Genomic DNA, 17,269 nt, shown 5'->3' with positions numbered 1-17,269 from the left:
TTACTTCATTATTTTTTTATCAGCAGTAACGAACTGGTCTTCTCTAAAAACTAAAAATTAATTTCTCGAATCCGTTTCCAATGTTGTCTTCGGTCACATAAATACCACTTATATACTCTTTGCTCAACAACACACTGTTGATTTCGATTTACGATAAGGTTTCAAACTATCAAACAGTCAAAATACGAATTATAAAAATAAAATTAAAATAACCTTGCAACCCACGCGCATCTTTTATGATCCTTTGCTGAACAGTGACAAAGAGTTTTGTAATAAATTACCTAATACTATTTTACAAATTAGGATATTTAAAAGAATAACAATTCGATATCTGTTGCAGTAAGGAGTAATAATGTAACAATAATAAACAAATAATTTATTTTCTGAATAAAGTCTCTCAAGTACATACATAAGTACATAATATTAAGGAATGAATATAAAGGACTGATAAATTCTGTAGTAAAAAAATATTTTATTAAGTTAAATACCATAAAAAACATTAACTATTACCAAAACAGCTGTTGAGCGTTTTTAAATAATCTGCTGCTAAAAGTTGCCCTGTGTCGTTTTTTCCTATTTGTAAAAAATTACATTTAAAAAAAATATATTGGCTGCATTGGGACAACGTTTCATTGAATCCAAGAGGGAATGTCTTTTGTAAGTTGTTATTTAACATGCTAACTTTTCTTGATAACTCCTGAAAGTCGGTTTGTAACTGCATATTTGAACGTTCAGCTATGAATTTACCCAGTAGAAAACCTAAAAAAAGTATATACATAGATTATGTATTATTTATTATTACTATAATTTACCAAAAGATTTCGTTATTCGAATTGTGGATATTATTAGTAACGAAAATATTTAAAAATATGAAATACCTATTATAATTATGTTTATTTAAATAGGGATAATGCCTACAAACTGAAACTTTACCCATGGTCACGGTACGGAACCAGGTATAGGGATAGGTTACCCCTAAAAATGTTAGGCATTCTCTAATAATCTGAGATGTAAAATACATCTATGTGCCAGCGGTCTCGTAAAACTTTGCCTCAGTTAGAGTACGAGTTATGAATGAAGTGAGAATAAAAATTATATTTTTTAATATCTATGCTGCGAAAACGATTGAACACTGTGTTACTGACAATGTAATATACCCTTCGTGTTTTTACATAGTCAATAGAAGACTTGCTTACAATTAGTATGTGTATAGTTAAAGTTTCATAAATCTATTTCTAGTAGTTAGGAAGATCTAGTCAAAAAGAATGTATGTATGTACCTACATAAAATGAGCTACATACATATACAGGTTGTTTGGGCCAACGCTCGGGGGCAGATTCCTAATCTAAAAATAAGATTATTTTTTCATATCAACATGGGTCCGATATCGATTCGTTCCTTGGTTACAGGGTGTTAAAGTTTTAAAATAAAATATGGAACGAAGCGAAATCGGACCCATGTTGATACGAAAAAATAATTTTGTTTTTAGTTTAGGAATCTGCTCCCAAGCGTTGGCCCATGTTTTCTGAAACACCCTGTATAATGATATCTTCCTAAGATCCCATTTATAATTTTAATTTTTAACGAAAACGACGATTAACAAATGAAGCATACATTTCCTAGGCAGTAGGAATGGCAAAAGTTTATAAACGGGCCTTAACACAATATGCTCATGGTACATATTCAATATCTCCTTTATTACTAGATATATACTTACTTTCAAACCTTATATCAACATAATCTTAGAAAAATGTTGGATTCAAATAGATATCTAAAAATACACAAGATATAAAATTTAAAAATGTATGTATCTATATTAGATCTACCTAATCTGTTAATTTAATTATACAGGGTGATTCATTAACGATGGGAAAATCGAAAGCTGAAGATACTACTCGTGAAATGGTGATCATTGGCGCAAACATGCCTTATCCGAAAGTTAAGTTTCGGGAATACAAGGTGTTGAAAGTTAAGTCGTGCATGAATCACATGTCTCTTCTTAACTAAAGTGGAACTTCTTCAAGCCGTGGAAGTATTTTTGCTTGGCCATCCATAAGTCCGGACTTCCTCTTGACTTTTCTATTTGGTCTCGAATGAAAGATATAGTTTATCTACAAAGAATCTGTTGGTTCACGTGAAGAGTTATGACAAAGAATACAAATCGCTGCAACGAAGTCAAACGCAATCCCAATATGTTGTTTCAAACTCGAAGATCTCTCAGATAACGTTGTGTAAAGTGTATCAGGGTCAACGGTGGATTCTTCAAACAATTACTTTAAATCATAATTACGTATTTCATTTGTTTTATTGTTAATTATTGTAATAACATTAACATGAAGAAACATTTGGTTTGTTTCCCTTTTAATTTCTCGTATTATCAAAATATAGTGTTCGTTAAATCGATTTTTCTCGAAAACGGATCGAGATACCGAAATGAAACTAGAATACATAATTAATGGAAAAATGATTGCTCTTTCAGCTTTTGAATCAAGTTTCATATTAGACATACAGGGTAAAAAGTTATTAACTAAATTTTCGGTAAAATTGGTCGTAAGTGGCGCTCTCTATGAGCAACGCTGAAATTGCAACACGCATCTTATTCTTTGCTTAAAAAAATATAGTTTCACAAATTATGGAGTTCCTAACCTACATATTTTCACAATAATCGCAAAAACGATTTAAAATTTTACCTTTCAACACCCTGTATTTCCGAAACTATCAACTTTCGGATAAAGCATGTTTGCGCCAATGGTTACCATTTCACATGTAGTATCTTCAGCTTTCGATTTTCCCATTGTTAATGAATCACCCTGTATACAGTGAATTTGTTTGTACCTTTATTTATTTAAGTCGCTTGCCCAAGATTCATTAATACATCATATCTTTTGAAATATTTGCGTAATTATCATGTTTTCATAAATTTAATTCGCAAATGAAGCAACGTTGAACTGTGGTATATTTGGCGCAATTATCTTTTTTCGGCTTCAAGATTATTTTGAACCATTTGTATTTATTATCCTTTAAATTCACCATTTGTAATATTTACATATATTTCCATTCATATTTGTAACATTTAGTACTTTTTTATTTAATTGGATAGTTTGCCCGTTGTCACACTGAAAAAAAAGACGTTAATTTATTTAAAAATATTTAGTTTTTAAATAAATTAATTGTTGTAGCAAGATATTTCTAGTTAGATAAAAATTAGTTTCTAGAACCCATTGGTTGACCCTTTTATTTATTTATGTATTTATTTATCTATTTATTTATTTATTTATATTTTTAAATAATTAATTTATTTTTCTTTTCACAGCGGTAAAATATTCAATGAAATAAAAAAAGATAAAATGTGAGAGAAAAGTGGATTTGCAAGGCCTTCTTGAGGCTGTTACATAGCTACTTTTTCGGACTTTAGAAAAGAACCTGATTTTTCTGGAAAACTGTTAAAGATAATTATGGACAACCTTATACCAGTCGAAAGGGCATTCAATTTTGCATTTACCCATGACAATTAATGTGGGTCATTCCATCTGAAAAAAAAGTTTTTCAGCTCGTAAGATTTTTAAATATAGGTCTCAGTATTTCCGAGTCTGAAAAGTACACGTTTTGCTCAAAGATGACAAGATAGAGTAATTTATGCCAAAACGAACTGCGAAAACTGTAGGTTTCTAACTCTTACGGTTTAGATGCTATCTAGCCTCATTTAGAGACCTTGTGACTTTTTCAAAAACAACTGAATATCTCGAAAACGGTAAATTTTAAACACCATGTACATTTGATAAACTTCACCTAATATTAACCAAGGAATTAAAAAAGGCAATAATATACAGTGTGTTCCATTTAAAATAACAAAGTTATGTAGCGCCCACGCGAAATAGAACTCCCTGTAAAGCTAAAAATATTATTTTATTTATCTGGCCCACATGATTCCAGGCAACTTCTATTACCATTTTTTTATAAATTTTAGTTACAGAGTCACAGAAGAATCCCCCTTAGGTGGAACACCCTGTATGTATAGAGGAAAATACTGGTCCGATCAAGTCTGTTACTTATTTTATGATCGTTGGAAAATAAGACTCAATGTTTATATTCGTTATTGACATAAATCATTGTCTTTATGAAACCTATTAATTTCGAATCGGTCCGAGTCTCCCCAAAAATCAGAATGATATTTACTTTTTTATTGAGTACTCAGTTTTAAATTCCATCATTCCATCCATTATGGATATAAACATTGAAAGTATCATCTTTTCTACGCTAACAAAATCAGTACACTCTTGATCTGGTCTGTAATTTTTTTTATATACCTAAAGGGTTTCCCAAAAATTAAAATATCAATTCTGAAGTAATGTTAAAATTTTTCGCATATGATTATAGTCCGTCCGTACGATATTTGTTGAGATATAATTCCAAGAAAAGAATAAGCCAATAAAATTCTGTTATCGGACCTACTATAACAATTTACCGCGGCTGGGGCGTGGCTTGAAATTATCCGCCAATATCTTTCTACCTCGGTTGTCGATTATCGCGGCAGGGAATTTTACGCCAATGTCGTTCTACCTTGAATGTCGAATGCGGTTAATTCCAAGAAAGTGACACAGTGATCTTCTTAGAATTTTATCTCAACAAATATCGGTCGAACTTGCTGCAATAAACTTGCGATGGCTCACGGTTCATCCTCTACGATTCATCCCGGATGAACAAAACGTAAGCCAAGTTCTATTTGCATCTAACGTTCGTACCTGTTAATCACTTTCGACATTTATTTGTTATATATTCCTTTTTCATTAACGTTGGATGAATCATCCGCGGCGATCGTCCATAGTGACCCGTTCATTAAAATGTTACTTATCTCACCTATGGCTTTATGATGAGGACTAACAAGTTATTTCTGGTCATTGCTGATGAATTTAGCTTTGATATTACTCGTGTAATTGTGGACTGGGCTGTAGACAGCAGAGTAGTAGTTTACCACAAAACAATTATTAGTTAAATATTTGGATAGTATTCGATATAATGTGACTTAAAGCATAGTAACATTTTTTATATGGTTGATTTTATATGATTTCAAATCTGGAGATCTAACTGGCCAGCGAATAGAACCATTGCTACCGTCCATCTGCCGGAAATGAGCAACACAAATGAATATAACTGTAAAATAATAAAATTTTGTTTTGCTAATCTGCGTTTATATGGTCTTTTTTTCTTATTTTTGCTCATAGTACCTACCTGTACATATAATTTTGTCTATACTCGTCTCCCTGTCACTACGGTAATTACCTACAATAAGGTTATTTAACTTGTACCAAATTTTTTAACTGATCATTAAAATGCAGTAACAAAAATGATGTTACTCTATTAATAAAAAGAACAATACTTTCTCTAAGTATCTGTATCAAAGCAGTGCATTTGAAAATACAAATACTGCTTATTGTATTGTATTCCTTAAGTAAATAAAGGCTGCACCATACTGTTGCAATAATTTTAAAATCGAACTAACTAGATTTTTCTTGGCTCTTAATCAAAAGTTTTCTCTCGCGAATATTTTTTCAAGGTTTGAAGATGAAAAGTGTTTATAGCTTCCGCAGTTTTTTTTATACTTCAATGACAGTATGTCGCTGTCATCAATAAATATATATAGATTTAGATAAACTGTAATTAGTGTTGTTATGAAAAATCTACTTCTGCGCAAGGAAATGAATATTTAACATTTTAGTACAAAAGATATTACCAAATGAATTTCATTTGATATCTGATGCACATTCAAATAGCAAATAATCACATATTGTATAAATATTGGGTACTTATACTATTTACAAACTAGCTTTATTTATAATCGATGGCTAAAAGAACTGCACTACTGAAGTCGGTCGTTTTTAATTGACTACTTTATAGAATTCGATCACAAGAATGAATTTGTTATTCTTTAGCATGAACTGAAAAAAATTGATGCAGGTATGTATAAATTTGTATATTTATGTCCACCCTACTTCTTTAACACTCTTTAAAAAAGGTGTTTAAGTTTTTAATATAATCTTTGTTAAAATCAGCTTTTATTTATAATTATACATACAATGAAATATACACGGTGTCCCATTTTAAAATTACGCATTGTAATATCTTCTTAGGGAAGCACTTTCAAGAAAAACTTTTTAGACAAAAGTTATATGGTTCTGAGGGGACATTCGAAGGTGGCCTTTACTTTGACTTGCATTTTTAGATATGATAGATATATTTTGACACCGCTAACGGGTAGAGCGGAAAATTTTCGCTATAACCCGGTCAGTCAAAGCAAGATCACTATGACCCGGGTCGAAGCGATCTTGCATTGACTGGCCGTTTCATAGCGATCTTGCCTTGACGGGCTGGGCCATAGCGGTCTTGCCTTAAACCACAGCCTAGATAGACTATCTAAGCTGTGCTTAAACTTAATGAGGCCGCATACAGGGATCTCCTATTTCGTAAATTGATTTGACCTTCAAAGAACCTTCAAGATTGACCTCTAGGTCCTAGTCATCGTATGATCACATCAAACCATAAAACTTTCAACCAGAATCCTTCGTCGCAAGTGTTTTCCCGAAAAATGTCGCAATATCTTATTCACAACCTTATTTGACAATAAAAAACCCTCATGAGTCACTTTGACCCATAACATAAAGACATATGGTAAACGTAAAATTTTCCGGTTTATCCATATCCGTTGTCAGAAATATATTGAATACAATTGAACTTCAAAAGACCTCTACGGTTGACCATTGTGGCAAGGTCAAGGTCATCTTCGAATGTCCTTTTGTCTAAAAAGTTTTTCTTGAAAGTGCTTCCCTAAGAAGATATTGAATGCGTAATTTAAAGTAGGACACCGTATATATCATCATTCATTTTGGATATTGGCAATATAAAATTTAGGTCTGGGCAAATATCGAAAAATAAAATGAAAGATTCTACCTACACTATACAGGGTAGATTTATTTTTTATGATTAGGACCTTAACCATCGATACATCTCATCAAAATAATATTATTTTGAAGTAGGTATACACTTTTTCTTCCAAAGGCTTCCTTTTAGAGAATGAAAAGCTCTATCGATTTTACAAATTATTGTGAAAATAGATCAATCATAGGCTGATAACCCCTATTTTTTAATATAGTTTCTACGCCACTGGAAATTTTTCAAAATTAATATATTTTTTTTTACATTGCAGTTTATTCTACAGCAAAAAGGTCTCTTACTATTTTTAAATGAAATGCTTGGTTTTTGAGAAAAATGGCTTAAGGATTCATTACATGTGAAATGGTTAACTTTTTCAAATAAAGTAATACAGAATAAGATATTTAATATTGAGAAACAAACAGAAATAACAATTTAATAATGCAACGTAAAATCAGCGACTGAGGAGATATGTCAAAATACGTATAAACAATAATAATTGTTATTCTAAGAAGCACCTTCAAGAAGCATGAGAAGAAGCATGTGATTTTTTTTTCAAAAAATCTGTGCCTACAACAGTTTCTTTAACTAATAAAATAAAAAAGATAGTTTTAGATGTCACTTTAAAATATTATTAACACATAACTGATACATTATGGACCCCTTCTCAATCATAAATTTAAATTGTGTCGTACATACTTCAATCATTACCCTGTTTACCTAACTGTAACGAATCCATAAGAAACCATTTTTCTCAAAAACCATACATTTAATTTAAAAATAGTAAGAGACCTTTTTGCTGTAGAATAAACCGCAATGTAAAAACAAATATATTCATTTTGAAAAATATCCAGTGGCGTAGAAATTATATTGATAATAGGGGTTATCAGAGCCCCTTACGGACGCCTTGGGCTGATTTATTTTCACAATAATTTATAAAATTGATAGAGCTTTTCATTCGTACACCTAATAACATATAAAACAAATGGCTTTCATAGTTTAAGAAAAAATAAATAAAACAAACAAAACGTGTTTTCAGCTTATATCTCTAAAGGGGAGCTTTTGGAAAAAAAACTGTATACTTCAAAATTACATTATTTTGACGAGATCTATCGATGGTTAAAGTTCTAATCATAAAAAGTTATCCCTCCCTGTATATATGTATACTTATTCTTCAACTAACTAAAAGGATAAACTTTTTTAACGTTTCAAATTATTAGGAAATGTCCTGTATAAATTATATTTTATACTCTTCCAGGTTCCACAATTCATTTTGATCACGGAACGTACTCTAAAAAGTTTTTAAAAAAATGAAGTAAATTTTTTTAAATGTGGATATTGTGGCGGTATTTCTTAACAATTTCTGTATATGCAAACACACGAAGTAAATTATATTAGATGTTATCAAAATATTTAGTTTGCAGTTATTTTGCAGTATATCATCGGTTTGGTCACAATATGTCGTCGATGGTTTAAAATTTAAATGGAACAAAACAAGACTGCATGAAATAATATATACCTAATTTTATATTAATATCCATCTACAGAAAGATTCATTATCAATTTGCACAAGTCTGCGTTAAGTTCGTTCCGGCAAATAATTAATAATATCCGATTTGTATATTTTGGTTAGTTTTAAAAATACCTCCGCCAGCTTTTTGAAATATTTCTTAAAATAGCTAAATTTCCCAATGCTGATAGGACAGATGAAAAATCTTGTGAAAAATATTACTCATTTTTTTATTTAAACAGTAAATCGATCAGCTGCTGACAGCCAGGGTGTAGAATGATATACACCAATGACAAGTACAAAATACATATCATACTGAGTGTTTTGAGACAGATGCTAGAAATTCAGGGACTGGTAGAATATCGAAAAATGTTTTTTTCCCACTTACCATTTTTTATACAGATGATTTTTTAAAATACTTTTTTTTGCATAACTTCTGTATCTTCTATATCAGTACCTGTATTATATTATTGGAATATGGTAGGTACAAGTAAAGTTTTAAATATGTAGTTTTTGAACGATATCAGTTAACTGCATAGATACAAAATCTATTGAATCAATTGGATAATGTGGGTATTGCAATATTTAGTCAGCACCTAATATCATTCGTCAGCAGAATCGCCAGACATAGATCGAAGCCACTATGTATAAAACAAAATTTCCTGTTTCTTAATAGGCCTCACTGTATATACATTTTAAATATATTTAAAAGGATTATCCTTGATGAGACTGCTGATGTTACATCAGGTAGGTCCACAAAGTGTGAACAAGGTGGGTGCCAAAGCGATTCACTCCAGAGTGAAACAATTATGATGGGCGTTAACAACCTATGCGATGGATGACACAAAAGGAGATATATTTTTAGTGATGTTTCGTGACGCTGTCATCAGCCATAGCGTCAATGTCTTGTTAAAACCCCAAAAAAATTCGCATGTACATCTAGGCAGGAAAGGTTGTATTTACCCTTCCTTAGGATATATGAGAGGTAATTTAGAGGATTGCATTGGTAATGAACTTACTGTTACTAGCGTCATATACTCAGAGTTCCTAATGCTTCATGTAGAAAGTGTACAGAACGTAATGAGATTTACGTCGAAAAATGTTTGTTTTTGACAATGCCTCAATCAGATTTCACCGAGAATGGATGGAATCTACAGGTAAGTTCTCACTATAGATGTAACTACTACTAGCGTAGCTTATAAAGCCAATGGACTATGGAGTCAAAGTCAATTTTCTACACATTATGCTGTTCCAATGTGAACTAAAAAAATGGGGAATTTTAACTAAGTCACGTGACCTAGACAAATGACAAATCGCACGACGTTGATATGAAAATGAACCTTGTAATGCTGTTTTTTTTGAGACGATAGAAAAACTTTTACAGACATAACTTCCACTTAACATGTTTTTTAATATACAGGGTGGGCCATTAGTGTGAAAAAGTAAAATAACTCCCTTGTTACTCATAATACAGAAAAAAGTTTATATAAAAGTTTTATAGAATCAAGAAACCAAAAATATAAAATTAATTTGAAACATACACGGCGATGAGTAAAAACGGGACACGCCAAATATTAAATTTTTTAAATGGAACACTGTATATTTTTAAACATATGGATTTCCGAGAAATTTCTATATATGGCAATATAAACAGTTTATCGTGCGGGGTTGCCAAGTTATGTACAAAATTCTTCGAATTTTGGAAAAAACATGAGCTCGAAGAAGTTGTATTAACTTTCAGCAACACTTAGAACAAAGTAATTAGAATGAGTTATAGGCAAATGTTAGACAAAGGCTCATATATTAGCTAATACCGATCTTATACAGGGCATTTTTTATAATACGATCATTTTAAGTTTAAACTTGATTTTCTAAAATTTTTCAAATGGAATACCCTGTATTTTATTGTTCTATTTTATTCACATATCGGTCCACTTCAACTTTTATTAAGCATGTTCTATATCTAAAATTGTTAGTTTTTAAGATATAGCAACATTTCTGAAAAACCTTAATTTTTATTATTTTATAGAATACCACAAATAACTATTAACTAATAAAATTAACTCAAAATGGAATGATAAATTATGAACTAACAAGTTAACCCAATGTGACAGTTTTTTCCAAAGCCATTTCGTGCGACCGAAAATAATAAAAATTAGGTTTTTCCAGAAATGTTGCTATATCTTAAAAACAACTTTAGGTGTAGAACATACTTAATAAAAGTTGAAGTGGACTGATATGTGAATAAAATAGAACAATAAAATACAGGGAGTTCCATTTGAAAAATTTTAAAAAATCAAGTTTGAACTTCCTTAAAATGATCGTATTATAAAAAATGCCCTGTATAAAATATCGATATTAGCTAATATAGGAGTCTTTGCCTGTAACTCTGTCAAATATTTTTGCTCCAAGTGTTGTAGTTGTAGTAGTTGAAAGTTAAAATACAACTTCTTCGAGGCCATGTGTTTTCCAAAATTCGAAGAATTTTCTACATAACTTGGCAACCCCGCATTAAAATGTTAAACTGCCATATACAGAATTTCCTCAGACATCCATATGTTTAAAAATATACAGGGTGTTCCATTTAAAAATGTAATATTAGGAGTGTCCCGTTTTTATTCATCGCCCTGTGTATTTCAAATTAATTTTGTCCTTTAGGTTTTTTGATGCTGTACAACTTTTATATAAACTTTTTTTCTGTATTATGAATAACAAGGGAGTTATTTTACTTTCTCACACTAATGGCCCACCCTGTATATACCAATTAATTTTGTACTCCTTTTAAGAACACCTATCCATTTGTATGTCATACATTTATCTTAGGAAATCTAGAAATATAAAAAGTTTTCCTCAAACTTATTACTAATGAGATGTTAACTGTAGTTATCTATGGAAGAAAACACTACTTTTCTTTCTACGATTCTCGAAATGTCCTAGGGTACAGTACCACGTAACGATTTTACAAAATCTACACTTATTTAAGTATTTAAATAACTATACATATAAGATAAAGACGATTGAAAATAAAATGGTCAAAAACAAACAAATTTGGCAAACATTAAATTAACAACAAAAAAAAAACACAAAAGAAATTTAAAGAAAATATAATACAACCACAAATGGAGACACGGAGAACAGCAGGCTACACATAATATACTAAGATATAAAATACACAGGTATGAGAAATAGCAACAACGCGTGCTAATTTTACAAATGCCCTAAGCCAAGTAACATGAGGCTGTAGCCTAGCTAGAAATGAAACTGTATTTTCATCTCATTTTATCTACATCATAATTCATCAGGCAACAGAATCGATAAGTTAGGCTGTGTTCTTTTATTCATCTTTTGGATGCGATAGATTATGTAGAGCCAATCAGAAATTTGGAAACGTACCAATAATATGAGGATGTAACAAATCGCATCAAAATGATGAATAAACGAACACGGCCTAACTCATCGATTCTGTGGGCTGAATGTAGCCCTTAACTCCTTACCACCTCTATTTCCCCCTCTCTTTCTTTTTCTCTTCGTTCCATTATCAGTACTGTCAAATCTATAGTTTCAGAATACCGAAATTTCGGTTTTTTGTACATTTTATGTTTTTTTGTCATAAATACGAGACAACCTAAGAAATAATTAATAATTTTGATCAGGTTCTCTTGTATTGTGTTACAAAGATTTCTATATTTTCAACACTTTGTTTTTTTCTAACCCAAAATCTGGATGTTTATGAGTGCTACACAGTTTCAAGCAAAACTTAATTTTGATTACTGATACTCTTATCCATTTGCAGTTATTCCCAAATTAAAATTGCAAAATTTTATTTAAAATTGTATATCTTTTTTAAAAATTCAAATAATAAGGAGGTTGGAGGTTTGTGCGGGAGAGGGGGCGGCATATTATTCAGTAGGTCCCACGTACGCCCAGGAGCGACTTACCACCATTCAGTGCAGGAATGAGGGAAACCTGAAAGAACTCATTAATTAGGGGTTGGTCAAACGCCGACTCGTTTCAATCTGTCACATTGACCAACGTTCTTCCACCCTGCCATACCCGCAGAGAGAGAGTGCCTCTACAAATATAGCTGATCTACGGTCTTAAGGACGCGGGGATCGAATCCGTGACAGTGGCATTCATCGATTCAAGTACTGACGCTTCGAACCGCGACCGACTCGAAATGTGAGATAAATAAAAAAACAAAGTATTGAGAATAAGTAGGGGCTTTGTAACAAAGTGCAAAAGTGCATAATAATTATTCCTACTGTGTCGTACTTGACTATGAAAACATTATTTTGGTTCTCCTGGTATAATAAATCGCAATATACTTTTTCCAAAATTTAGATGAAGTTCTTTGCAATATGTCAAGACATAATCAAAATCGGTAAAGATTCACAAAATTTTAGATGAAATCTTTTTAACCTGTTAGTTTTTTCATAAAATTCGTATAACTATTTTTAATTACTAATACTTTTAGATACTTTATATTCCTTTACATGCATTTCATTACGTCTAAAAGTGACAACTTTTCAAAATAACTAGGTACTCGCATATCATTTTGCCAAAAAATTTTGAAAACTTGGGAATGTTGACAGATTCTCTTCTCGAAAATAAATTAGATGAATACATTCATTTTGGATTTACATATACCCAACGTTTTTGATAAAATAAGATAATTACGGTATATAATTAAAAACAAACAAATGTTAAAAGATATAAACTCTCGTTTGAAGAAAATCGACGAAAATTACAAGACATAAACTCGCTGAAAAGTTCTTAAAGACATTTATATTATTATCTATTTCTAAATATAAAAACGTCACTTGATATTTAACTCATATAGTTTAAGCAATTATTCAAAACTTTAGCCAAAATTGCTTAAATAAGATACAGTTTATATGCGTGATAGACTGAAATTGCCTTTAAGTGATAAAAAAAAATTATCCAGCACTCAAAATGAAATATTGCAGATAAATAAACTGTTTTAGACATCTGTTAATTCTAAAAAGTATTTTAGAGATTTACCTGTTAAAATGTTTTATGGAAGCAGCGAAAATAATGAAGGCTTATTCGCGGACTATTTTAAGTCTGTTTATACCATATATTATAACATAAATCACACCTGTAATAACGGAAACTTTGTTAGTAAATTGATGGTAACATTATCAAAATAACTTCTAACCGGATATTCCAACAACGATCATCTTTAGATGGTAACAATTCCCTAATATCACATTATCTTAAGACGTTTATTCTCTGATATAAATGTCTCTAGATTTTATTTGTAACGAATCTATAAAACTTGTATGTTTTCTTAAATTTGGTTTTCAAATCGTCAAATAAAATAACACCATGGCCCAGTTTATAGTAGTACAGTAATATAGTCAATATTTGACCTATTATTTTTTCTTTATTTTATCGCTGATATTTCTATCAACATCTACAGAAATAGTAACACCTAAATATTAAAATTAATAAAATATGCAACATAAAGATTAGCCGTCTTCTTCTGAATTAAGAAAATTGGAATCATGGAAAATAATATGCTAATGTTTGAACAAAAAATGCCACTTTAAAATTATGAATGTGTAATTCAATTATTTAATACAAAAAAAAAACTTTTATTACAAGACACGTATATTATACAGAATGTTTTGAAAAGAGAAGGCATAAAACAATATGTTGCAATAAAATTTGATATGTTTCTGATGATTTAAAGTTTTCAATTATCTTGTAGAGATCGCTGGTTACAATCTTTCCATCGACATTTTAGCATTTTAGAATAGGTATAACTTTTTTGATGCTAGGTTTTCTGTATTATCTTATAAAGTAGATAAATGTAAATGTGCAATGTAAATGCAATGTATGTAGATTATTTATGTACTTAAACTACATTTTTCTGGACGAGCTTGTTTTTGAGCTGGTGATGCACTGAAGCAAATACTTCTCGGACGCTACAGTATACGGAGTATGTTCAGAAATTAACCAAATTTTATTTTTTAAACTTTATATTCTTAATTTTATACATTGTCCTTGTCTCCTTCAAGGTACTCTTGGTTTGATGTCATCAATAGTTTGATTTCAGCACTGATTTTAATTTTGGAAACAAGAAAAAATCGCAAGTAGCTAGGTCCGGTGAGTAAGGGGGTGGGGGATTTTTATCACAAAACTAACGAATAGACAAAGCTGAGCAGTGTGCGGGCGCATTGTCATGGTGCAAGAACCAGGAATTGTCTCGTCATAACTCTGGTCCCTTTTTGCAGATTTTTTCACCTTGAGGCAAGAATTCAAAATGCGCAAGTGCATAAAAGTAAAAAAAAACAGTGAGTTGCCAATTGTGATGATTGAACACTCAATGTCGTAGTCGTAAACCCAGCTTTTGTCTCCCATTGTGATCCTTTGAATGAATGTTTCATCGTCGTTGAATTATTCAATGAGTTGCCGACAACCGTCCACACAATTTTCTTTCGGTCATCAAATGAGGAACGAATTTTGCAACAACCCGATGAATGTTCAAATTATCAGTCAAAATTGCATTGCATGGCATGACATTAAGATGCTAACCTCTTCTGCAATTTCTCTGACAGTCAATCGGCGATTTGTATGCACCAGATCTTTGACTTTCTGGACGTGGGAGTCATCAGCTGAAGTTGAAGGCCTTCCTGGTCGAGGATCATCTTCAATTGACTGACGACCAGGTTTAAATCGTGATAACCGTTAGTAACATTGCGTACGAGACAGAGTCCATAAGTTTGTTTCAAAAGTTGACGTTTCCGTGAAAGTTTTCTCCAGTTTCACGCAAAATTTTACGTTGGACAGTTGTTCCAGAAAATCGCACAATTCAGAAATTGTCACTAATACTTAAACACGTTGCACTAGAATAACAATATCACGACAACTAAATGAAATATCAGCAATCCAAGAACAAGTGGTTATAGAGAAGGTTATGTGCAACGCAATGCTGCCAACCGCATATCACTAAATATTTTCATTAGCGCGTAATTCAAAAAGTTCGGTTATTTTCTGAACAGACCTCATATAGGTTCTTATTTTTAAAAAGTCACACGTTTTAAGATAAATAGCTTGACATGACATAAAAAGCAGGCATAGCATAAAAACAGTTCTCTTCTGCAAAGTTCGTACAACTAGATTTTATCACGAGATTTTGCACATAAATGTATTCTTTCTGAAATTACTGAAAATGCACCGTTTTTTTGTCAATACACAATGTGATTCCAAGTGAATTAAAATATTGATGGAGTAAATCTTTTAGAAAACAACTTCGTATAAACATATATTATAAAATACCCCATATGTAACATACAGTATCTCAAAAACAAAAATAAAACTACTCAAGCCTAGGTTTTACTTGAGTGATTCATAGTAAACAGTATTTCTCATTTTTTTTCTATAACTTTTAAATAAACAAATAATAGGTTTTTGATATACATATTTAAAAAAGTAATGAAAATAGATTTTTAAAAGTTAGTTGTTGGGAAATTTTATCCTTATTTTAAACAATGCATTTATTCAAGGTTCTATACTAGTCAGTATCGATTTAGCTCTCATAATTTAAAATAAAACACAAACCACGGCAGATTAATATAAATAACTGTGTATATTAATACTTTAGGACAAATATAAAGTGGATGCCATACCATTCATATCACTCACGTTTTGACGCAAAAAAAATTGGTTATTAAGAAACAAATATTATTAATTTATTCCGGAATTAAAGCGGGCACAACCAAAATTTTAAGTTAGCTTACATGTACAACCACCTACCTCCAAGAAATCCGAAGAAAGTCACTGTAAGAACTACGCTGCAGCATAGACGTTTAGTAACATATTCGGAAATGGAATTGTTGGTGTTCCGGCTAGCTTCCACACTTAATATGCGCTGCATTTTCACTGAAAATTAGTTTGGCGGCATCCGTTAATCTCTGTCACCTCGTAAGAATATTGTATTAGTAAAAACAAAAATAGTGGCAGACTTAAGTAAGTCGTAAATTGGCGGAATTCCAGAAATATAATAAGATCCAGCATGTCCACATATCTTTTGTTGTTGTATTACAATATTAACGTAAACGTATTTCCCCTTGTGATAAACAAATACTTAGAGGCTGAAATTCGCTTAATATTCCAGAGAAGCGATATAACTAACGCTAGGACATTGGTGACTGTTGAAAAACTATAAAACGTGCTGTGAAACAAAGCGCTCACGCATTTGTGGATACCTATACCGTCTATGTGTGCTATTTTTATGTTGGGCTCCTCATAATGAGACAATTCCGCGGCCGTATTGAAATATTTTAGGATCATCAAAGACTCTCGCGACTACATAAACATTGCAATTTTTATCTGCTGTTAATTCTGACAAATACGTAGGTAAATGTTTACCGACTGTTTTATTATTTATTCAAGGAAATGGCGAAGGCGCAAGGAAAACAATTTTATTGCTAAAGCGTTTTCTAGTAAATATTGATATTCTTGGAATATATTGTTTATTATAACTCTTCAAAAATTGTAATGAGAAAAAAACATTCATTGCAAGTACGCGTGCAAATATTGAAATACTACACATAAATTTATCTAAAAGTAATTTATTTAATCACTATATTACTATTTTGATTAATAATCAGGATTTTTCAAATTATGTCATAATTTCTGGGAAATGTCTTGGATTATTTATTTACATAAATATCTCATGTAGATTGAACCTTGGTAATGGAGATACTACATACTAGACAGTCAAAGTTCTACAATTTTGATACCACTGAATATACCACATTTAATTTATCTACTGATGTTATTTCTAATTAGGCTAATCTAGAG

The 17,269-nt window shown here is 31.1% G+C and overlaps 1 protein-coding gene across 1 annotated transcript; it reads right to left on the bottom strand.

Annotated features, from left to right (window-relative positions):
- Nucleotides 1-452: 452 nt before the first annotated feature.
- LOC108914005 lies at nt 453-16,652 on the bottom strand. Its single transcript, XM_018719696.1, has 2 exons — nt 16,220-16,652; nt 453-759 (listed from the first exon to the last, which is right to left on the bottom strand). Exons 1-2 carry the CDS (start codon nt 16,338-16,340, stop codon nt 500-502), a joined length of 381 nt encoding a protein of 126 aa, XP_018575212.1. The 5' UTR covers nt 16,341-16,652; the 3' UTR covers nt 453-499.
- Nucleotides 16,653-17,269: the final 617 nt, after the last annotated feature.

The sequence above is a fragment of the Anoplophora glabripennis genome, unplaced genomic scaffold (genome assembly GCF_000390285.2).
Source record: "Anoplophora glabripennis isolate ALB-LARVAE unplaced genomic scaffold, Agla_2.0 scaffold1088, whole genome shotgun sequence".
Lineage (NCBI taxonomy): Eukaryota > Metazoa > Arthropoda > Insecta > Coleoptera > Cerambycidae > Anoplophora > Anoplophora glabripennis.
Note: the sequence above shows the minus strand (reverse complement) of the source record. Positions and strands in the feature narration are given on the sequence as shown.

Excerpts from the sequence above, each read along its gene's own strand:
- LOC108914005 (XM_018719696.1), bottom strand. The coding sequence starts at position 16,340 with ATGCAGCGCATATTAAGTGTGGAAGCTAGCCGGAACACCAACAATTCC. Across the intron at positions 760-16,219 it reads TTTCTTCGGATTTCTTGGAG|GTTTTCTACTGGGTAAATTC; the intron begins GTAGGTGGTTGT and ends TACTTTTTTTAG.